General features: G+C 46.4%; 6 protein-coding genes across 6 annotated transcripts; 1 reads left to right on the top strand and 5 right to left on the bottom strand.

Moving 5' to 3' along the window:
* Positions 1 to 6,718: 6,718 nt before the first annotated feature.
* Positions 6,719 to 7,669, bottom strand: N7478_001454 (SDR family NAD(P)-dependent oxidoreductase; the record flags this gene model as incomplete). The annotated part of the gene is made up of 2 exons (XM_056917669.1): positions 6,719 to 6,885; positions 6,961 to 7,669. The coding sequence occupies 2 exons, from the start codon at positions 7,667 to 7,669 to the stop codon at positions 6,719 to 6,721; spliced, it is 876 nt and encodes a 291-aa protein (XP_056785549.1).
* Positions 7,670 to 8,786: 1,117 nt separating this feature from the next.
* Positions 8,787 to 9,305, bottom strand: N7478_001453 (uncharacterized protein; the record flags this gene model as incomplete). Its single annotated transcript, XM_056917668.1, has 1 exon — positions 8,787 to 9,305. The coding sequence occupies one exon, from the start codon at positions 9,303 to 9,305 to the stop codon at positions 8,787 to 8,789; it is 519 nt and encodes a 172-aa protein (XP_056785548.1).
* Positions 9,306 to 9,404: 99 nt separating this feature from the next.
* Positions 9,405 to 11,554, bottom strand: N7478_001452 (zinc finger BED domain-containing protein; the record flags this gene model as incomplete). Its single annotated transcript, XM_056917667.1, has 3 exons — positions 9,405 to 10,148; positions 10,233 to 10,958; positions 11,012 to 11,554. The coding sequence occupies 3 exons, from the start codon at positions 11,552 to 11,554 to the stop codon at positions 9,405 to 9,407; spliced, it is 2,013 nt and encodes a 670-aa protein (XP_056785547.1).
* Positions 11,555 to 14,733: 3,179 nt separating this feature from the next.
* N7478_001451 (GMC family oxidoreductase) lies at positions 14,734 to 17,229 on the bottom strand (the record flags this gene model as incomplete). Its single annotated transcript, XM_056917666.1, has 10 exons — positions 14,734 to 14,865; positions 14,921 to 15,105; positions 15,158 to 15,283; positions 15,346 to 15,631; positions 15,696 to 15,756; positions 15,807 to 16,422; positions 16,477 to 16,520; positions 16,578 to 16,831; positions 16,878 to 17,031; positions 17,087 to 17,229. The coding sequence occupies 10 exons, from the start codon at positions 17,227 to 17,229 to the stop codon at positions 14,734 to 14,736; spliced, it is 2,001 nt and encodes a 666-aa protein (XP_056785546.1).
* A 2,154-nt stretch (positions 17,230 to 19,383) lies between these two features.
* N7478_001450 (acetate uptake transporter family protein) lies at positions 19,384 to 20,358 on the top strand (the record flags this gene model as incomplete). Its single annotated transcript, XM_056917665.1, has 3 exons — positions 19,384 to 19,754; positions 19,814 to 19,988; positions 20,050 to 20,358. The coding sequence occupies 3 exons, from the start codon at positions 19,384 to 19,386 to the stop codon at positions 20,356 to 20,358; spliced, it is 855 nt and encodes a 284-aa protein (XP_056785545.1).
* An 853-nt stretch (positions 20,359 to 21,211) lies between these two features.
* Positions 21,212 to 23,068, bottom strand: N7478_001449 (flavin-containing monooxygenase; the record flags this gene model as incomplete). The annotated part of the gene is made up of 4 exons (XM_056917664.1): positions 21,212 to 21,679; positions 21,732 to 22,454; positions 22,507 to 22,880; positions 22,927 to 23,068. 4 exons carry the CDS (start codon positions 23,066 to 23,068, stop codon positions 21,212 to 21,214), a joined length of 1,707 nt encoding a protein of 568 aa, XP_056785544.1.
* Positions 23,069 to 23,274: the final 206 nt, after the last annotated feature.

Genomic DNA, 23,274 nt, shown 5'->3' with positions numbered 1-23,274 from the left:
TCGAGCATACAACGCAACCGCACACGTCCTTGAAGTCCACTTTTGACGCCTAGTCGGCCTACCGCTTCCTCGAATCGTCAACAGACAACACCAGCTTTCGACCTGAGCTGATAGCCCAGTCCATTCAGAGACTCCACATCAGCCCCCAGGCTCTCATCAAGTAACACTCGACTTCAACATTAAGAACGCAATTGCCTCAAGTACGATGAGGAGATACCGGATGATCAATGCTCAAATCCTTGAGGTAATGCTGCCTTGACAGCGATGGTCAGCGAGCGGAGAACTATCATCCTTCCTCACCACCTGTCTGCACACTAGCTAGATTGACACCAGGGCCCACTCGCTTCAAGTATTTCACATCATGTCAAGAGGTGAGTGGAGACTCGGCGACCTCTCCAAGAGTTGAGTACGCCAAGAGCTCGTGAACCCGAACGCGGGGACCGGCTCCAAGGGGAGCCTCGGGATCCTAAAACCCTGAGACTCAGAGTGCGATTCCTCATTAATTGAGCTCAATCACTCAGGGCACAACGATGAGGTTCGCTAGTGGACAGCTTGAAAAGCTGATATGCGATTGGGTTGCAAGGGCGTTGATGAATCACACGCGTATATCAGTCCTTCACTGACAGGTGACAAATATTTCGGGCGCGAGCATAAGAAAGAGCGCATTGATAGTGGCCGGCGGATCTTGCCCGTCGCCTTGGGGGGCAACCCGGGCTCGAGGGCGCCTTGGAACGGAATCAGAACATGCGCTTGTATGCCTATCAGGTAGGATAAGGCCTGGGTGTAGATCAAATGAAACAAACACAAATTACAAATGTGTTATGTGTTCCAGAAGATTGAATGGCTAGCGACCCGCATCCTCGCGGCGGTGTGGGGACCAGAACGAAATCAATACCCTTGGGGGATCGGATCAGCGTCACATCTCTGGTATTGGAGCTACATAGCTGGCAAGTAGCGCGTAGTAGGTTGGTCAACTCGGATATTCACGTATTATTTTACTTGACATCAATATACTCATGAGGGCAACCTCTGCGACTATTAACGAGGTTGATCGACTTCGTTCATATCGTGCATGCGTAGTCTCAGCAAGACCAGTGATATATATCCACGTCTGCATCCTCAGTAGTAGCTCAGTAGTAGCCCATGAAATCATCAAACGACGCTCAAATAATCATTACAGAAACTGAGGAGAGATGAAAAGCGGTTTCACAGTATAGCGAACCTTCCTACGAATGATAAAGGGCATATCCGAGAGAGTTGGACGTGATTCGAGCAGGAGGTTTGAACTGGGTTCAACCCCGGGTATATTGTGGTTGGACAATGTCCATCCCCTCCTCACCGCATCCTCACCACCTGTTGACTGCGGTTCAGTCAACATCACTGGTCCCCACCAGTCATCTCAGCGCCGGATAAGACCTATGGCCATTACCATCAATGCTGGATCCTGCCGTTGAATAACTGTTGACACAGTATCCCCGCATCGGCTGGCTGTTAGCGTTCGCCACAGTCAGTCACCACGGTCAGTCACCGCAGACACCTACGAAGTGTCAACGGGATCCTCACCCTCACCGCGTTGAATCCCGTCAACGCCTCCATCATCTACACAGAATGATGTTGACCGGTGCCAGTGCAGTCCACCACTTACCCCTCTTTGCATCAAAATCCTCATCCAATCCAACCGCGTTGAATCATCAGCATTCCGTCAATCAACAGAGCACTCTCCAGTCTATGGAGAAACATATCACCACCAGCTTGCACAACAAACATACCCGTCAAGCCCAATGATGTTAAATCACTGGCAAGAACGTGAAGAGCTTGCCAACAACCACCAACGTATCTCGTCTTGGTGATTCACCACATCGATTCACCACTCATGCAACAATCCTACACCTTTGCCGCTACGGTAGGCTACCATAGATAACTACATGACATGCGAATATGCTCTTCTAGCTAGAGGGCTTCACATTGATACTGGGAAACAAGAGCCGAATCGAAATTAAATTGCATGAGCTAACAACAAAACTACTCTCTAGTCTCTACAGGATCATGTGCAGGCCTTGGCTTCCCCGTCACCGATGACGAGTACTGATCCCTAGCGCCACGGAGAGGTGCCTGCACGGGCTAGAGAGTAGGCTCAAATACTGGTGCCAGCCAGCACTTGCCCAACGGAGCACATATTGATAACGCAGGGCTCATGGCTGCATGGAAGCACGAAGTTATACACTGGCCAGGGCTCAGGTCTACCAGGGAGCGCGAATTTGACAACGCAGGGCTCATCACTGCATGGAAGCGCAAAATTCTACGCTCGCTGGGCTCAAGGCAGCGAGGGGTGAGCATCGAGCTAGGGAGTAAAAGCTAGGCATGCATTGGCATTTCGAGGAAAGGAAGAGGTTCTAAAGTATTCAGTATCGTATGCAGAAACCATGAACATTGAATCTTCGCTTGGCAGTTCCCAGCCGTGGCCAAGATAAAAAGCAAACTCATGACCATGGAAATTATGTTTGCTCCATATTAGTCAGATTCAACTTAAGTCAAACTTCAAGACCATGTCTTCTAGACTTCGCTCTCACATGGAAGATGTTTGCAGTGTACTCTACTGTTATTAGAGGGACGGAAGCAGTTTGTCGCTTCTTAGTGATGTGAAAAAGCACAACACCTTCCGTAAGTGGACAATTCAATTGTCTCGCACTCAATAAATATTCTGACTCATTGTATGCACACACGCGATCAAACTCCATTGCTCTTCACAAGGGGCTTTGAACTGCCTTTTCTGGGACATCTCCATAGCGTCAGTCTAGCACAAAATAGAACAAGGAAGAATGAGTATCCCGCGAGCAGTTGACAGGATACTCGCGAGCCAGATTTGCAATACAGGCAGTTGAGTCCAAAGATGAATAAGACGACAGCTATATCCAGAAACGCCAGCGGCAGTCAGACCAACACCGTATTGAACCTGTTTGCTTCAATACTTCCTCAAAATGAAACTTCAGGATAGAAAAGGCTACGCAAGATGTGATTGAAACCTCAATAGAGCTGCAAAATAACCATGAAGGACACTGGGAATCGAGCGTATCTGCGCGTGAATGTTGAAAGACAAAGCAATGCAGTAGAAAGAGTAGCAATGTAATATGCAAATTGGGAGACTCTCACTCAAGACCTGTATTTTTCGAAAGGCATTCTCAGGCTCTGATTCAGTTGCTCTACGGTGGGAAAAGGACAGTGCGTTTGGACGTGTCTTAGCTGGCTTATTACCCCTGTTGCTTTTCATGGTGCTTGGTGTGATCAGACATAATTTAGCGATCTCTTGTCTCACATTTATAGTAGTCTTGGTCTCATGTTGACTTGAAAAGCAATGTATGCTGAAAGAAAAAGAGGCTTGGAACATTTTTCCTGATTGGATTAATGAGGATATCCTCAAATTGGATTGACTACCAAGTCCTCACTTGCAGGTAGGGATTTGAGGATATCCGCGGACTTTGTGGATTTGCGAAGCCTATCTATATTGACCGTGTTGATACAAATGGACCCATGGCTCAACATATTCATTTTGGTGTCTGATCAGAATTGTCCCTCAACTCATAGCCACGACTAATTAAAAGTGAGGTGTTGGTGGACAACCGAACAGTCTAAGAATACCCAGAGATGGGACTGGGACCACTTTTTATATATCTACAATACCTGATCCACTGAGCCAATGTGGAGCCATCAATATAGAGGAATGTTGATAAATCGTTGAAGCCCGGCACTTGATAACGGTGATGTCGCGCGTGCATATTGGGCATGAGTTGGGCCTTCAACAAATGTGCAATCGTGCAATCAGCGATAAAACCTTCATCACGAGACTCCTCTCAGATGCTGATTCTCTTTTTGATGACGTCCAACATATGTGGTGTTGGGGTTTGACCACTCGTCTTACCAAACCCTTAAATGGATTCCGCCCTCATCACTTTCGTTGGCATCATTATCTAATATGAACAATTTCTGAAAGTAACTTATTTTCTCACAAAGCGGACCATACAGTGTCCAATCGCAAGACCCTCACACAAGTGCTACCAGGATGTTGTTGTCCAAATCTTGTGCAGGGACCGGAGCTGCGTCATATCTGTGTAGATGTAATAAGTAGATATGAATTCTAGTCTAGACAGGGCGAGGAGGTGAGTTGTCGAACGGCAAATCTATCCAAAAGCGTCATGTAGCTCGTCTTCACGTCATTTGGACCGCACTTTCCCGTCATTTCAGCCCAGCCTAGCAGCATCTCCTCAAGTTGATCCACAAAGCTACTGCAGGGAAGAATGGGGCCTAAAAAAGGACTGAGACCAGATTCGCACATATCTCCTTTCTGTGGGTCACAACTTCGGGGGATCCTCGGCGATTCTTCGATGTATACAAAGCCCTTTCCAAAATTCTCCTTCGGGCATAGCCGTCTCTACGCAGACCAACACCGACCGCTCTTTTGGTCTGCTTCACACTAACCGGGTTCTTCAATCTAACCGTGTTTAAGAATAAACATTAATTTCTTCACTAATTTCCACGAGTATCTATATAATAAATAATATCTCCATTCTCTTCATATACAGGCGTACCAAAATTTTCATTTTCTTGATTTCTCCGACGTTGGGATGGTTCTGTTCCGTAGCGTTTTTTGAATTCTCTTGCCATCCGTTTTTCTTCTTTCTCAACTTCTTTTGCACGTCTATCCTCAATACAACGGTTTGCTTCTTTAATTCGAAGATTTCCACTGTCTCTGATACCTGATATTTGCCTTCTGGTATTTTTTTTTTTTTTTGGCTCGAATAGCTTTGGTGGTGGCCATTTCGCGGATAGTAGAGATATGATTCTGAATAGCTTCAACTTGGTATTCTAGATCATTTACTATCGTATTGAGAAGCCGTTTTCTTTTGGAGTAACTGTAGTAATTTTTGCCAAATTTTTCGATGTTTCTCAATATCAAAGCGAGTCTTTGAGGGAGTATTTTCAAGACTTGAAGATTGAAGATTTTCTTGCAAAGGTAAAGGTGAATGTATTCGTTCATAGAGATCTGGTATAGCAGGAAGAGTATCTTCTAACGGCCGACAAACCAAGTCAGCATTTACTGGAAAACTTCCTCGTTCGCAGGACGATTCACGGCAAATTCGCTGTGTTAGAGCTTCTTCTCTAATATTTTTTAGGTCTTGAAGAAAAGAGTTGTTGGCTGTAAGTTCTCCGCCCCATTGGGAAATCAAGTTGTTTTGTCTCCGAAAAAAGCCTTATGAATCTGAAAAGGCTTATCATCCAAAGGCTGGATATAATTTGTTTTATTTGGAGGGAAACTTGAATCTTATTTTCCTCGGCATTAGTAAGGAATCCTAAGGTATGTAAGATGGGAACCGTGGCTATCAATCAAAAGGATCCTTTTTTCCTGCCTTCCAACCGTCCAATCACGAGCCTCACGACCAAATTCTTCAACCCAATGGAGAGCAAGCTCATCACTGATATAGCCTTTATCAGAGACAGTAGTCATCCACTCTGGAGGTCCAGAATCATTATACCAGCTCTCTTGTGGAGTCTGTCCTTTGAAGATTATCAATGGCTGTATTTTCCAGCTATCAGCTGAGATATACTCAGCGACAGTAACCCTTTCTCCATATTCTTGAGCTGCAAGACGAGGGGCATATTTTTTTTGACTTGTAAAGACCTTCTGAGTTCGACCTTCACCTAGCTGGAAGCCTGTCTCATCAAAATTATAGACAAGTCGTGATGGCACCCCCTCAAGAACTCTGGCTAATAAATCATACCAATGAAGCAGAATCGAGATATCCTCCAGACCTATACGCTTCGCGTCTGTTATCTTCTGCCTTTTTATTGTGAATTTGCTATCTGGAAAGCAAGCAAGAAAGCGATAAACCCAGGCATTTCACTACAGGATCCGGTGTTGATGAGCGAACAAGAGTCCGATTTGCCCACTGCTCTATCAATTTCGGCGTCGGGGGGATAAAAGCTTCATCCAAAGTCTTGATTCAAGAGATCAAGGTTTTCTCCTGAGTATCATTTAAGGTCTTAGTTATACCCTTTCTCTCGGTTCTGGGGCACGCATTGTTTTTGATGCGGTCGCAGAGGGTCTAGATTGGAATCTCATAATTCTCTGCGATCTCTGCGATATTCGGGTTCTCAACAGTAGATGCGTATCCGTGCGCTTCGTCTACGCGATCGGCTCGATTTTCAGGGAGATTGACCATATATATGGTAGTAAAATTGAGGGATTTAGAGAGGTTCACAGGAAACACGGATTGAAGAACACGGTTAGTGTGAAGCAGACCAAAAGAGCGGTCGGTGTTGGTCTGCGTAGAGACGGCTATTTAGTTATGACTCATGAGATTGCGGAACCAGGGTCTATGTCAGCTTAAAACCGCCGAATTGCCCCTTATTGAAAGTCTTGTCCTATACACCCCTATATGTTGTGTTTGTCTATTCGAGCGAATAACCACTATACGATGTTCTTTTTTGTACACCAAGTCAATTAATCCCATCTTGCCGATTCGCGTTGATATGACACAAGAAAGAGACAGAGAAACACAAACACACACAGAGAGAGATAAAAGGCCATTATGAGCCTTTCCTAACTGGGTCGACTACTGTTGATGAGAACCAACCAACATCGCCTCCTACATCATATTCGTGGCTATGAACTCGGCTGCGCATATCGCAAGCTCTGTTAGAGCGCCAGACAACAGAGCTTCAACTACATGTCCACACCATTCAGAGAGACCCTTAACAGGAATGATGTCCGGATCTCTTCCGCCCGATCTATGAGTTCATTCATGTCCCAGTTTGACCAGGTCAACTTGTTCCTCAAAAATGCAGCTTCATCCGACGCAAGCCACACAACAAAGTTTCCAGGCAACTCCACTTCAAAGTGTGTTAGCATGGCTACGCAGCCCATCGGTCTTCCTGATGGCTTGGAAAATAAACAAAAGGACTCACCCGTGTCTGGCCCTACAGGGATGTTCGGGTTGATCTCAGTGCCAACGATGCCTGGATGGAAGCTCGCGACGTGAATGTCCGGGTGCTCGGAAGCATAGTAGTCGACCATCTTCAGCGCCGCTCCCTTCGTGGCCGCGTAGCTCCATACTCCTGGCACTTCCGGGAGAGGAGCCCAGTGACTGATAGAAGATGTCGTGTGCAAGAACTTTGCGCCAGGGGCGGCCAATGGGGTAAACGCGTGCAAGGCGTGGAAAGTGCCCATGGTGTTGATCTCGAAAGTGCGCCGGAGTTCTGCCTCTGGGTAGCCAATTACCGGGGCCTCTTTCGGAAGCATACCAGCGTTACTAACGAATATGTCAATGTTGCTGCCGACCTTATTCACAATCGCACCCAAAGCCGCATTCATAGACGCGAGGTCGGTGATGTCGCCTGTTTGCAAGACGACCTGAGTCGAGGGGTTGGCTTCAGTGATCGCCTGCCCCGCAGTATGGAGACGGTCGATCCTGCGCCCGATAATGGAAACTGATTTGGCACCGGCCTGGGCGAAGGCGATGGCTGCTGCCTTTCCAATGCCTGTGCCGCCGCCCGTGATGACGACGTTTTTCCCAACCGTCGAAAGCTCCGGGCGTGTGGGTGAGATGGCCGGGTAAGTATTATTGTGCCAAGTCTTGGTGAATGACACGAAACTTTTCATAGGAGGAGAAACCATAATGAGTACCGGATATGCAGCGGAACAGTGAACAGGGAGACTCTTGAAGATAGTCATCTCTCTGTGCGGCTGGTCACTTCTTTGTATAAATACGTTGAATGATTGATTGCTAAGCTATTCGTTACCCGCGTGCTTCCGTGGAAGTTGTTTGATATTAGAAAGAATGCAATATTTCTCCTTGGCTGTTGCTAGGGACACTTCCGTGGCTCCGAAACAACGGCAAGTAGCCGTGCCTTACCCTACGGTCTGGACACCAAACACGACTACAAATGCGGCTAGTCGTGTTTGGTGTCCAGACCGTAGGGTAAGGCACGGCTAGTGGGAGATGCCTTACCTGGAAAGAGCAAGTCTTGGCGAGGTCGTTCAGTGCTTAAAAATGCTGCACATCTAGTTTTAGTTAAGTGTAAGAAGTTCTGGTGGGTGATGTACCGACAAGGAAAAGGTCAATCTATCATTGAGTTTATTTGGGCTATGAGCGATGGTCGATATAGAGATAAGGAACGCTAGTAGAGTGGGGAGGTGGCACTATTCTTTATCTGGAAAGAGCAAAGTCTTGGCAAGGTCCTTCATTGCTTACAAATGACGCATACCTCAGTTCAGCTCCAAGATTCGTCCTGCAACATCCAGTCAAGGCTTTAAGGTTAACACGTTTCTGCAATCCCATCAACTCATGGTGGAATTCCTAGTAAACCCCCTTCAGATGCTGAACCACGACCACAATGTCCCACACAAGAAGTGAAATCCAGTTCATCTAGACTGCGGCACGATCCATGGATATTGTGGAGATCCATATCCATATCCGCAAATTTGTGGATATGGATATATTTTGATGTCCAAGATCCACAAGCTGTTGGATATGGGTATAACTTAGATATCCATGGATATTTTGTGGATATCCATTGGATATAAAACAATACAAATATGCCAAGCCTTGTGACCTTCCTCAGTATGCATTATTTTTATGCTTCTCTCAGTATTTTTGCTGTACTAGCTATGTAATTCTTTATTCACATCTGTATAGTATAATTCTTTGATAATAATTCTTCTTTGTTCTTTGCTCGGCAGGAATAGTTTCTTTCTTATTATTACTTCTCAATTCTTAGACTAAATCACAGTACTAAAGAAGCTCAAACCAGTCTGGCAGTCTTGGCTGCTTCCGGGCTCGCCCCGGTCGCATCTGGGAGGATTCTATTGATACATCTGGGGCGCCATCGTCTTCTTGCTCACCAAGATCATCAGATGACCGTTTTCTTGATTGTCTTCCCTTTCCCCGCCTATGTTGCTCAGTATTATCCAAATCATCTTCCCCAGCACCCTGTATACACTGCTGTATATCCTCTACCCCAGGATCTTCATCCTCCTCATTGTCACTAATTGGTTCCAATATTTCAAGCGGAGGCGATGGTTTACGGGCTTGATCCATCAGTGCAGCCTCACTGTCGGAGAGATATTCTTTGATAGCATCCAGCTCCTCCTGCTTAAGATCGAAATTGGTAGCAAACTGATGAAGCATAAGCGCTCGGACTGTACTTGGTTTCAGCTGACCACGGCGATAATGGCAGATATCGCGGGCACAATTAAACAATCGCTCAACACCAGCACCGGTAGCAGGAATCGACAGGATATCGCGTGCCATATTTGCCAGGATAGGAAAATCACTCTCATGCTCTTTCCAATATACTCGAGGTTTTTGCCTCTCGATACCGCGGGCAAGATATCTGGCAATCTCATCATCCTAGGGCAGTATTGTTTCTTCAGGTATTTGATTCTGAGAGGCACAGATAGCATCCAAATCGTAGTCACTATCATCAGCAGACTCTCCGGATGGATCCTCCAAAGCAGTACTCTCAAGACCCTCATAGAGTCTAGCCTTATACCGGTCGAACCCTTGTTTTAAAACTTCATGGTAGTGTTTAACATAGTCAATATCCCCTTGCCAATCAGAGGAAGAGAAGTACCGGAGTTTTTTGGATGGGCAAAGAATTGTAGCAAATGCGTAGATATCCCCGTATGGCTCGTAATCGGTAGCAGTGTAGTACTTTGACAGTTTGGTTTTGGCGGTCTGTAGAGCCTGGAGCATATGCCTTTTCCAGATAACACCTTTATTTTTCAGCTTTGACTCTGCTGTATCGAGATGGGAGAAGAGTTTGTTGTAAATACTAAAGATATTGTGTACAGTGATATCTTTAGTCTGTGACAGTGCAGTTGTAAAGTCGAAAAAGGGTTTTGTGAGGAGAAGAAGATAGTCCACCTGTCGCCATTCTTCCTGATCAAGCTTGAAATGAAGATACTGATGGTCTATACAGTACTGATCGTAGAATCGTTGTAGTCGCTTAGCACGGTTAAGCATCAGGAAGGTTGAATTCCACCGGGTTTGAACATCTTGGATAGGAATCAAAGGAGTGTCTGTAGTCTGTAAGGCCATAAATGCCTCCCGACGCCGAGGACTTGCATTAATAAAAACCGCAAGACCTCGAATCTTTCACAGGTTAGAAAACGATCTGGTAGATAAAGATTCGGCCGAAAAACAAGCATAGCTAATCTTTCCGCTGAAAAGACGTACCTTTCTTAGAGTCTCGGTGATCTGAACATGATTGCTGGATCGTTTGCTCTGAAAGGATTGTGTTCTTTCATCCGACCACTCCAAATCAATCTGTTTATTGGACGGGGCTGCCTTAAGCTTTCCAAGAAGCTCTGTTAAGCTAAGCTGGATCACATGTACAATACATGGGACCCGGAAGATTAAAGGATCAGACCGTCGGCTGCACTGTGCTTGGAGAGTATCTTGGACACCAGTCATCAATGTATTGTTATTTGTTGCATTGTCAGTTGTGACTGACAGTACCCGGTCGGAGATCCCATGATCGGCAAGTAGCTGAGTGACAGTTTTACTGAGATTCTCTCCGGTGTGGGATCCATGAAGATGCTCGAATCCAAGCAGAACCTCACAGTAGTTCCATTTTTGATCAAGAAAATATCCGGTAACAGCTATAAATGCCTGCTGGAATGGTGATGTCCAGCAATCGAGTGCAATTGACAAACGGCTTCCATTAGGTAGCTTTGCAAGGGTCTGTTTCTGATTCTCGGAGACAACCAAGTCTAGGCAACGTCGAATTGTCCGTGCAGATGGAACAGTAATCTTGGTTGAAGCTTGTTGAATAATGTCGACTAAATTGCGGAACTGGGGATGTTCAATTAAACGAAAGGGTAGATGGGCAGTAGTGATAAAGCTAAGTATAGCCTTCGAGAGTTGATCTTGGGAAAAGGATTGTTTTGCTGGGCCACTAGGCTATACAATAGTAGTGTTAGTATTAATATAGATACAAAATAGGAGTAACATACCATTTCCTTTACAAGTTGATCAATACCTTTCTTTGGGGTCGGTTTTCGGGGACAAGTACTTGTCTTTAGATGCGCATTCATAGGTGATGACCCTGCTCGACGGAAGCGTGGATGACCGATGGTACAGAGACATGATTTACACATTACCCTAGGCTTCCCACTTTTCTCGTGTGCAACTTGTTGGAAGCTATCCCAGACATCGGAAGTTGCTTTTCCTTCCCAGTGAATTTCTTTTCTTGTCTGAGGTTGCGATCCGAACTCAGTAGTAAGCCACCAGTCTACAAACTTCTTTCGAGTTTCTTCCATATTGCCGTAGCTAGAGTCAGAAGGATATGGGATCCAGTGCTTTTGTAGATAAGGACCAAGACGGATAAGAGATGTTGGTGCAACTGGAGTTTGGGTTTGCGAAAAAGATGTCAATGGGGTTTGGCTGCCGATAAAGTCGGAAATATTATCTGGATAGGAAGGGTCGGAGGTGAAATTCAGACCTATATCTGAATCAATACAGGAGTCCTGGGATTGAGATATCTGTGAGTAAGCCATATTTCAATTGATTGTGAATTACCTTGCAGTAGATCATAGCATAGAAGTAAAAGAGAAGACTACTTACAGAATAGAACAGAACAGATTTTCAGGGGTCTGGCAAACAGAACACGACATCGCAATATGGATGGATATTTGTGATAGATCGTTTGATCTAGACGTGATGATTGGCTATTCCCGCATACTAGTGCGGACATTTTGCGGATATCCATGGACATCCATGGATTATCCACCAAATATCTGCCGACCGCCGTAGCTTCCAGAATCACAGAACAATGGCAGAGTCCGTAAATCTACAATTTGCGACCGTTGTTTCTCAATAGATTTCTATATAACTACTATTTCAAATTTAACAGATATATAACTGAGACCCTATCATTTCATTCTACTAAAAATTTGAAAAGAAAAAACACAGAATTGGGTATTTGTTCAAATAATCTAGTGATCACAAAGATATGGTGCAGGAGTATACAAGGGAGACCCACAGAAATATATATCATTCCCTATAACCTGCCATGAAATCCCCAAATCCTATCTACCCCTACCAAAAAACAAAGATTTTCAATTTTTAGAAAGGAATATAGCAATTCAACCAAATTCATAAATAGATACAGTATTATTTCTCAATATTCCATCGTATAATAGAATAATTCAGTGGAATTGTATGGTTAGGACGAAACATGTGTTTCTTTCAATGTAAGAGACGGGTTTGTCAGCTGTATAAACTCGGGTAGGGAATCCAAAACTAGATAATTAAACGAGTTTTATGCTAGTGTGGATATTTTGTGGATATCCGTGGATATCCATGGACATCGACCTATATCCGCATATTGGATTTGGATATGGATATAATTTAATATCCATTGGATTGGATATGCCGCAGTCTACCCATGGGAGTGAGGCATATGGGAAATGGGAGTGACCTTAGTCCCATGGGTCCCATATGCACAGGTCTACTGGTAAGCGTCGGTATTTCGGAATGATGTTACAAGGAAGAAAAAAGATATTCACAAATTCAAGATACGGTGGGACTTTGAACAGAAAAATTGGAGGGCGGAACCAGCCATGAGGGGAATGAGGAGAAAGAAATAATATAGAAGGTCGACTCCTACAGATCAGCCACGCTAAGTGGGGAAATAAGCGAATCCCTGGTGCGGGGAAATTGTGCTTTGAATCATCCTTAGTCTCCAGGTTGCCGATACAAAGAAACGAAATTTAATTGATATAAATTGAGTGGAGACAGAATTGTGTCTTAAAACGATAGATTTTTGCACATGGATATGAATTAGTGCTTCCAACCAGAAATTCCGAAGTGGTTTGCGCTCATCCGGCACGTGTTGACTTCAAATTCCCATCAGATTCTAGGCAAGAGCTCTTCCCAATCATGGTGTCAAAGATTAGACTCTACATACCGGTCCCACATTTCGTAGGTTTTGGTGTAGATTTTACGTCGCAAGTATCCTCGGCCTCCTATTCCGGATTGCCGAAGCCATTGTCAGCCTACAGGAGTTCAATGCAAACTAGCATGGTACGAGGTGATCCAATTGAAAGACCAAATGTTTCAAAGGATACAAACAGGCTCTAGATCTAGGGGATTCATTACTACCCCGCTTTCCAAGTTTCCCCGCCCTAAAACCCCAGAAACAGTAATCATTTTAGGCCTAGCCATGGGGGATCGCATGATTCAGGAGAACTACGGGAACCTACTTACAGGACACAGAGATTCAGCTTAGGGGGACAGTGCGGCGACCGCGGGAGGGAGGGCGATACTTGCTCAGATTCGTAGCCTGCATGTCAGTCTCCCATAACTGCATAGCTCCATCAACCCCTGTACACTTCTCAGACCTTCTTCCGGTTCAACATTTCTAAAGGCCATTATGCCCATGATTATAGTTCCCTCGTTTGGTTTTCTACTACGTATTACGATAGAGTATTGAGAACAGGGCTTGCCGTCCACTCATTCCCACTTAAGCCACACGCGGTTGGCCCAATAGCCAGGTGGACTATATGGGAGAAACCTGAATCTATCTGCATCAATATATCCGCTCTATAAACGAATTAATATTAGCTAGATCGAGTACACCGTGTAGGCGAAGGCTGCGTGTGTCGAGACCAAGATATGCGATCTTGAATGAAGGACCATGCGAGATTGTCCCCCCCTTTCCTTGGTCCGTCTGCACGTAGGATATCATCTACAGAAATCAAAATGGAATTTCAAAATTTAATATATTGCTGATCCAGAATAGCATTGCGGATGGTGAATCTCTTTCAGGTTTGCCGATAGTTCTTTTAGCAATTAATGCGACCTTTCATACCTTGTGCGACGGATTCTATGGACGCTTTGTATGTTTGAATGTCGGACACACTCAAGTCTTGCAGGTGTAGCGAGACGAATCCGGAGCAAGTTTGAAAAGCCACATTGATTTTTAAACCCGGCGAGCCATGATAAAAGCCAGTGTAGAAGCACGAACTCGCCGAAGATATGGAGCGTATTGTCTCTGCCTCCGTGGATAGCGCGTAGGATTTCGGAGTTATCATGCTCATTGGAATCCACGACATCGGAGAAATGCAGCACTGGTCGTTGCGTTTGGTCATCCTTGCGACTGAAAGAAGCTGAAGAATTATTTTTGAGTGAGGAGGGAACGGTGAATACAGAGGTGGAGGATCAAGGCACCTGCCTTCTTTCAAGCTTTTCTTCCATGTGTCTGCCATCGGACCTTGTCCAGAGTGCTCGCTAATTTTTTCCATCTACCAGAATGCGCAGAAGGTCATTTTGCAAGGACGCCAAGAATATTCAGGTGTTCGGCCGGAGGATATCCGGGTGGGTGAATTGCCGGCTTAGGCCGCCCACGCCCGAACCATTGGCGCTAGGTGATCACCACTATAATTATTGTTGTTCTATTTTTTTTGTCCTTGCCATTTTTAGCTTTCTTTAATTTTTTTTCATATACACAGGAGGGAAGTCAGTGAGTGTTTTTATACGCAAAGTAATACAGAAAATGTTGTCGTGCGAAGAGAAGGCGATTTTGCCTATGAATTGTATTCAAGCGACTGCAGTGAGTAAAACTATGAACATCTGGTAAGGTAGGCACATTTCCCGTCACCATCCTGGTGTTCTGTTATATATCACAAGAGGTCAATAAGAGATTCAAATCCCCACAGTATCGCAGCATAGTCAATTATAGCCGCGCTAGATTGACAAACTCCCCTGGGGCATGATATTTGGGCACATCCATCCGCAAAGCTTCTCCTGAATAGCCAAGGTCTTCCGCAGTCAGAACCGCGCATTTCTCACCGATGAGAAGAGCCGTCTGCAAAACACTATATTAGCCTTGCGATCTTGGTATAAAACAGATAAGTACTTACGCTGAAAGTGTTGCAGCCCACGTTGTCGGGGCAGATCGAAAGATCGCAAACCTTCAGCCCTTTCACCCCGTGAACATTCAGGCGCTCATCTACAACGCCTCCATGCGGTGCAATGGAGCTTCCCTCCCGGGGGGCCATGCTGCATGTTCCCAAAGAGTGCCAAGTTGTCTCGACATGACGTTGAACTGTAGATGGTTATTCATATATTTGCAAAGATAAATGGAGCTGGAGACCTACCCCATTTTTCGATGTGCGCGATATCCTCCCTGGAGTACTCAATAGGCCCGCGGGCTTCGTGTCTATTGGAGCTAAGGAAATTGGCCGCTGGCTGTTTCCCAGGTCCCAAGGGTTGCGACCAAGAGCCTATGAGGATATAAGTTCCTAGCTGGTAAAATGACTCAATGGCCAGGAGAGGGGGTCCCTACCGTGTTGAATACCCGCAGAAATATGATTCGGGCCAGCATAGGCCTTAGTCGTTGCCAAATCAAGATCCCGCGCGCTAGCTGGTGAATTGAAGGCGAATTGAGGGTGCATCCCAGTCACTTCTCCCGCATAGGCTCCCATTCGTCGAGCTGTCTCACGAGATTTGATATAGCCCCAGACCATGGGGGCCATGTCGCGTTTGTCATTCATGAATCCCGCATCGAAGTCGGGTATCTCATATGGATCAGGCGATTGGACGTGGATGGAGCCACGAGAGAAGGGATATTCCTTTCGTTGTTGTTAGGGAAGACCTGGGAAAACAAGCTATCTTGGACCAGTCGATGTAACTCACCAAGAAATGGAACATGGTAAAGAACTTGCCCGGTGGCATGAGCATATGGTCACCAAACCAGCTGAATATATGTTAAGTACTTCCATGCTGAGGATCGCACATTCAACTCACCCAGATATGACCGAGTAGTGCATCACTGGCTTGTCTGGCTTGTCCTTGAAGTACGAGTCCCATCCACTCCCAAACTCCGGCGTTGGCCACTTCTTCATCTCCTCAAGTTCCTCCTTCGTGGGTCGAATCTTGACCCCAGCGTCGATACCGTTGGTTGCCAAGGGGCCTGTACCCTTCAAATTCCATTCTTCAAAAACTTTCTTTTGGACTTTCGGATCTCCTCGAATAAAATCATCGAAGGTCTCTACCTCCGGCTTTGCCCTGTAAACCGAGAACGTGAGATAATGGTCTTGGAAGTTGCGCCCCACCCCTGGTAAGTCCACCAAGGGCTCTATGCCTGCACGGCGCAGCTTCTCCGGGTCACCAACTCCTGAGCGCTGCAAGATCAGTGGAGAGCTAAGCGTGCCCCCACTAATGATGATTTGCTTGCGTGCTCGGAAGATCCTGCGAATAGGCTCCCCACCGTTGAGAGGCTTTGTGGGGACTGTCACAACCCCAACTGCACGGCCATTCTCGATGATCACTTTGTCCACTTTGGTATTGCATTGCAAGTGGAGGTTAGAATGATTTTCCCTAGTACTATGTACATATGCATGGGCGGCATCACTTCGTCTTCCTATTGTGAAAAGTCAGAAGTAATTAGGGGCAAAAATGCACGTGATCAACTTACCAGTGTCGCGATTGATCCACTTGAGCCAGTGTTCAGCTCCATGACTACCATGCGTTAACTGTTAGTAAATTTCCAGCTACATCGGTATGTGTGCCTCATACGCAGTGGTTAAATCTTGAAGGTCATCGGTAGTTGGGATTCCTTGGGTTTCAGCGGCACGGAGAAAATCCTGTGCGATAGGATAGGTATGATTGCCGAACGACACCTTGATAGGGCCCTCAAATCCATGCAGCTCGGGGTTATTGCAAGCACGCTGATATGTCTCATGCTTTTTCATAAGAGGAAGTAGCTCTTTGGTCGTCCATCCCTTTGCTTGAAAGTCATCGTAGTCCGAAGCAGATGCCCTCGTATACATCTTGGTCAAATTAGCGTTGATTCTCTGTTTCGGCGAGGTAACCTACCATGAAGTTGATCGAGCTTCCACCCCCCAGAATATTTGCGCAAGGAACAATGGCCTGGCGCCCATCCAGATGCTTCGAGGGGCGCGAATGATAGAAAGACGCGGTTTTCGAGTCAAGCTTCATGTTATTTGGATAGATGCCCGGACGATAGACCCTTTAATAGCGTGATTAGATAATGGAAGTGTTCAAACTCGATAACTTATTCTCACCATGGATTATTAAGATTGCTCTCGCCCGCCTCGATCAGTAAAACAGAGAGATTATGATCAAGATTGGCGAGGCGACCGGCAGGCACGCACCCTGAACTGCCACCCCCACAAATGATGATATCAACTTCTTCCGGAATCGTCATGGCAATGAAGCTTCTGGGAAATTGCCCTTGAGTTTGATATAGGTTGAAAGAGAATCGAAATGTACACAGGATTCAAACCTTGAGGTCAGATTGTTCGCCCCCTTTATATGCTTCGCCCCAGAAAAGCTAGGCATACGTTACAGGGCCGCCAAAGACCGTTTCTCTTTCAGGGTATGGCCCCGCATGCGGGGAAAAGTTTAACTCATGGTGAGACATAAGCGCAACTCTGTTCAGAAATACGACATGTTACAAGGGCCGTGTTTTCCTTGCCGGGCTGTCTTTTTCCTAGGCCGCACGTATTCATTTTCGAAGAAGATGGAAAACACTGCATACTCACATATAGTATATTAGATGAGTTTATCCGGGACTATTATCTTAGCTCTATTGATTAACTTGTCTCTTTAGAACATGTGAGAACATACGTGATCGGGATGCTCAATGGAGTACAATTTTAACGTACCACGGCAAATTGATGCTGCGAGATTCAGCGTGAACTTATTGATATTACCTCCCTTTCAACTACCCACCTAGTACCAGCACATTATGTGCGGCGTATTGTTCGATGTGAGGTATACACCACCCCACGTCGCCAATAGCAATGAAGCGGGGTTCGACTTATGCAAGGTGCTATAAGAGGAAAAAGACAGATCAGTAAAATCCCAGGTATAAGTCACATTACCATGTGCTTGAACAATTTACATTATTACTAGGTATCTGGTTAGGTACGTACTCCAAATACAAACCTTAGCCGGCCATTCGTCTACAAGCCCGCCCACCACAACAATAGTGAAAGATCGCCTTACCCTCATTCTACTTGCACACCGTGACCTCAATATGGAAATAAACGCAGTAATTCAATTAGTTAATAAGGCTGCATTCCGGTTGCTGTCTCTGGGAGACTAGACTTTTCTGCTGTTCAGTTCCGTAAGCTGGGTCGAGCGCTAGCGTAATCAAACCAAAAAGAAACCTGAACATAACGGCTGCTCTTCGGCGGACACTCTACTTGTAGGGAAACTTTGCTACGTGGCCCAAAACCAGATAGCAGTAGTATACGGCGACTGATGCAGGGTTACGCTTGGCAGATTCTAAGTCATTTAGGGTTCTGTGGCTGCCGCTGATTGGATCCCCGTCGGCCGCTACTTGCGGTTGCGGAGCCGGATGCAACGATCCCCACGCCGGGTCCGCAATCCGCAGCGGTTCCGCAAAGTGCGGCTGCGCAGTCGTATGCTGCGCAGAATAATCCGGGGAAATTCTCACAGGTGCGAGAGGTAGACTGGCTTGTTGGAGGAGTTTTTTTCAACGGGCTGTTTGACCCTATCGTGAAACAAGCCACGCTTGCAGTCTTCCGTACAGCCCAATGAGCTGGCGCGCTCCGGCTCCAGACCTATGGCAAGATCAAGGTCCGCTAGACACCTATCCTTCCGGGATATGTGGATTGGTCCGATGATAGTAGTATCATTCGTAGACGAAACCAGACCCTCTGCATGGCGGATGTCAGCGCTTTGTTCCGGACCAGTCGAGATGCTACAATCGCCTTTGAATGGCCTTCTCCTGCAGGCCTAGTCCCCGTCATCACCTGCCATCTCGAAGCTTAAAGTCCCAGGTTCACAATGGCCAGCCCTGATTTAGCTGAACTCTAAGTTGTCCATTCGTTTAGCGTCTTCTTTGTACCAGCATCGGCTAAGGTTTCAGTAGTTCATTGGAGTTGCTGTTCACTTCAATCGTAATGGACCCCATACTAGCGCAGAGCGTATCATTTCGACCTAACAAATTGTTTACGGTACCACATTGGAATATCAAAAGTAAGGCAGAGTCATGTACAGCTCTACAACGTGTAAACTATCCCGGTCAAAGGGGCTTTTGCGTTCTTCCCCGCATGAAAACTGCAAGCCCGTCATCGATCCGTCGACCATTTTATTTTCCACCTCTAGTTCTCGATACGTTGGTCAATACCGATGCCGATCGTATCCAAGAGCTTGGGTGCACGAGCATCCACGCGTCCACTAGCTTCTGAACACGGAACACTCCTTCTGCCCGGTCTTGTTATTTAGCCATTCCCTTGTAGAGACCCCAAGTCTTTCATTCCCACCGAATCATACCAATATACCTGAAGGAAAAAGGCGAAATACCTTCCATCTTCGCGACCAATCTACAATGTCTAATTCACAATCCGACCCTTCCAAGCTGGAATATGGAGTCACAAATGGTGACACCATCACACCTCAACATACAAACCGGTCTACACAATTCGACAATGGCCACTATGGACCCCTGGCACAAGTCAATACAGCAGGCACCCTCTATCCTCCATTCGCAGGACAGTTCCAACCGGGTACATTCCGTCCTGGTCCTGTAGAGCAGCGCAAGATTGCCAACCCGGCTCCATTGGGCCTGTGTGGTTTCGCCATGACAGCCTTTGTGCTTGGTTGTATCACCATGAAAACGCGCGGAATCACGGAGCCTTATATGTTCGTAGGCCCTTCTTATGCATATGGAGGCCTTGTTCAAATTCTTTCCGGAATGTGGTATGTTGAAAACCAAGACTGGGTGTGGAATGCTTGATGAATACTAACCTTGTGTATAGGGAAATGGCCGTTGGGAACACATTTGGCGCAACGGTGTTGACTTCATACGGTGGATTCTGGATCGCAATGGCAATTACTTTCACTCCGGGTGGATTTGAGATTTCACAAGAGCTGGCCAAAGCCGATAATGGATCTATGGGGATGTTCTATGATTCTCTCGGTCTTTTTCTTATGGTACAGAAATTTGAGATACACTCGCCTGCAATTTCCAACAAGACTAACACGTTTATCATAGGGATGGTTCATCTTCACTTTTCTGATGATGCTTTGCACAATGAAGTCAACAGTCGTTTTCTTCTCGCTCTTCTTCTCACTCGATTTGGCCTTTCTTCTTCTAGGATTAGGCTACCTGATCCGTGATGACAGGGAAGATCCAAACCAGAAAACCCTCACGGCTGGCGGCTTCTTCGCTCTTCTGGCCGCGTTCCTAGCTTGGTGGGCAGCCTTTGCCGGGGTCGCGGATACCAGCAACAGCTTCTTTATTGTCCCTGTCTGGCACTTCCCGTGGTCTGACAAGGGAAAGGCGTCCCGTAGGAAAGTGTGAGCGCTTTCTATATCGTTTTCGGTGTTCTGTATCATTTGGCTCTTATGTTGTTCTGGTATCCATGAGAAGATCCTGAAGCCACTGTTGTAGTGCAGAGAAAAGGCTGATTCTTTTGTTATTTCCGAGGGAGAACAGAATGCTATATATGCAACACGAAATCCCGAGTTGTTTTGCAATCAACTTGGTTCTCCGACATGTATCTCAAAAATCTAGTAACACGCAATTGCTACGAATATTATTTAGGCAACGAGGATGGATTTACCACCAAATATGCGGAAGAGTGTACATGTTTTTTGTTGAGATAAAATGATTGTATTAGGTTGAGTTGTCACCTTCTATGAAGGTGGGACTCCTTTATTTACATATATCTTGGAAGTCCCCGCCATAAACCTTGACCACCGTTATAGTCAACACTTTTATTGGCAGAGAGGATCAAAAATGCAGAGATGTTGATGATGTATGGATGCCGACTGCTGTTGACGGCTCATTTTCTAGTCGAGGCCTTGCATCACACACAATTTCAAGGCCCGCCCGGATACGAGTCTCGTAAATGATGGCTCATCTTACCGCCAGAATGGTACTGTAGAACTACTGCAGTAACAGATTGTGTCAGTAAAATTCCGATAAATCCCTTTTCGAGGAAGGTCACAAGAGTGCTTTTACTCGTCAGGCAGCCCTAGAAAGCTACTACACGTGGTGCTTCAAGATGATGTATATTTTCACGATTTCAAGTTCTCTGATGGGGCCTAGTTAGAAGATAACTAATACATCGGACCTGGGACCCTATTGTGATAGCTAAGTGCTCAACGTTGCCCAACGACTGGAGACGTTTCATTTGCCCCACTGAACTCGCTCAAATCTTGATAACATCAAACCCTTCCTCCAACTGATCCAGGGCTTTTCGAATTTCGATGGCATAGGCGGGGATACCACCAGAGTAGCATACTGGTTCATAAACCTTGCCAGGGATGCTGCCACCCATATACGTCGACCTCGTGGTGGGGAAGAGAGTTCTGTCATTGAGCTCGACAACATGCTTTTTCCACTTATCAGCGGCTTCGATCTTGGGGTTGATGTACTTGATGCCATTGGCCTCAATCTTAGCAATAGCGTCGGCGATCCACCGACCCTGCACCGCGACAGATGTAGGGCCATTGCTCAAGAGCGTCGGGCCGTGCGGGCCATATATGTGGAACATGTTCGGGTAGCCACTGACGGTGGTGCCGAGGTAGGTTCTCGCTCCCGGGATCCATTCTTTCTCGAGCTCGGCGCCATCGATGCTCTTCAGCCCGAGCTGGGTCATGACGCCGGTGACAACATCCTGTGTCTGTCAGTCCCTGTGCTGTCCTGCTGGTGTATCAAGTAGAACTTACAAATCCAGTTGCGACAGCAACAACATCAAGCTCATGGTGAGTTCCATCCTCGAGAGTGATACCAGTCTCGGTAAACTCCACGATCGGGTTGTTCTTGATGTCAACAAGGTGCACTGATTCCCGATTGAACTGCTCGTAATAGGTCTTCTCCAAACACGGCCGTTTGATACCAAAGTAGTGTGGCATCTCCCGCGGCGCAAGCAGCTCCCTCAGCTTGGGATCGCCAATACGGGCACGGGTCTTCTTGGACCAGAAATTGTACGACTCTTTGTTGGCTTCCGCGTTGAACAAGTTATCCTTGTACAAGGCAACCCAATAGCGGAAGCCACCGTCCTTCCAGACGTTCTCGTAGAAGGCCTCGCGTTCCTCGGGGGTGTCGTCAAAGGTATTGCGCTCGCACCAGTCGTACATAAAGCCGGCATAGTTGGCCTCGCGGTACCGGAACAGCTCCGGATAGTAGGGCTTGATACGTTCCTGCTCCTCGGCGGTGAGACTGCGCTTGCGCATTGGCACGGCAAGGTTAGGAGTTCGCTGGAAAACCTTGAGGTCGCCGGCCTCTGGCCCCCAAGCCTGCGTGATTTGCACACCCGAGGCGCCGGTGCCGATGATGGCACAGCGTTTGTTTTTCACGTCGACTTCTTCTTCGGGCCAGAAAGAAGAGTGGTGCACGACGCCCTTGAATTTGTCCATGCCCGGCCACGGGGGGATATAACGCTTAGCGGCCTAAAAGCCTCATCAATAGATATTCTGTTGACTGATGTGTACAATAACTTACGAAGCCGGTTCCAAGGACAAGGTATTTGGCCTTGGTCGTGCGACCATCTGCAGTCTTAACATACCATTTCCCCTCCTTCGTATCGAACTGGGCTCCAACCACGACGGTGTTGAAAGCGCAGTCCTTTTTGATACCAATTACCTTGTCGACATGATCGAAGTAATCACGCAAATCTTTGTAGTCGGGGTAGTTATTGGGCCAGTTCCATGTCTTGTATACCTCCGGCCAAGAGAACTCGTACTCCGGGACTTCGGAGTCGACGCCGGCGCCGGGGTAGCAGTTCCATCGCCAAGTGCCACCAGTATCGTTGCCGGCTTCGAAAACGACCGTCTTCAATCCGCGATCACGGAGAGTCTTGAGCATAAAAACCCCGGCTACTTTGTTAGCTGGTGGACAAACCGGTATATGATGGCGACTTACCAAAACCAGCACCGACGATTAAGGCATCGATCTCGAGGTTTTCGGCATATGGTCCAGTCTTATCGACGTGGACTGTCGAGTAGTCCGTGAGTTCGGTGTTGTACTTCTTGGGCGTAGAGACCGTCTCTCCTAGGCTACCCATTTTAAGCAAAGATTGAAATTATCAAGTATTTTAGTTGTTATAAGACTATCAGAAGATTGACAGTTTGAAACTTCGTTCGCAACTTTTCTTTCGCACACACTTATTTATATTTACTTCATTGATATACATGCTTTGCTGCTGAGGTTAGTATACGCTTGAAACAGTATCCCGTTAATCATCATTATACAGGTAACCGCAGCTCTGTC

The sequence above is a fragment of the Penicillium angulare genome (assembly GCF_028827245.1).
Source record: "Penicillium angulare strain IBT 27051 chromosome Unknown utg000001l_segment0_segment0, whole genome shotgun sequence".
Taxonomy (NCBI): domain Eukaryota; kingdom Fungi; phylum Ascomycota; class Eurotiomycetes; order Eurotiales; family Aspergillaceae; genus Penicillium; species Penicillium angulare.
Note: the sequence above shows the minus strand (reverse complement) of the source record. Positions and strands in the feature narration are given on the sequence as shown.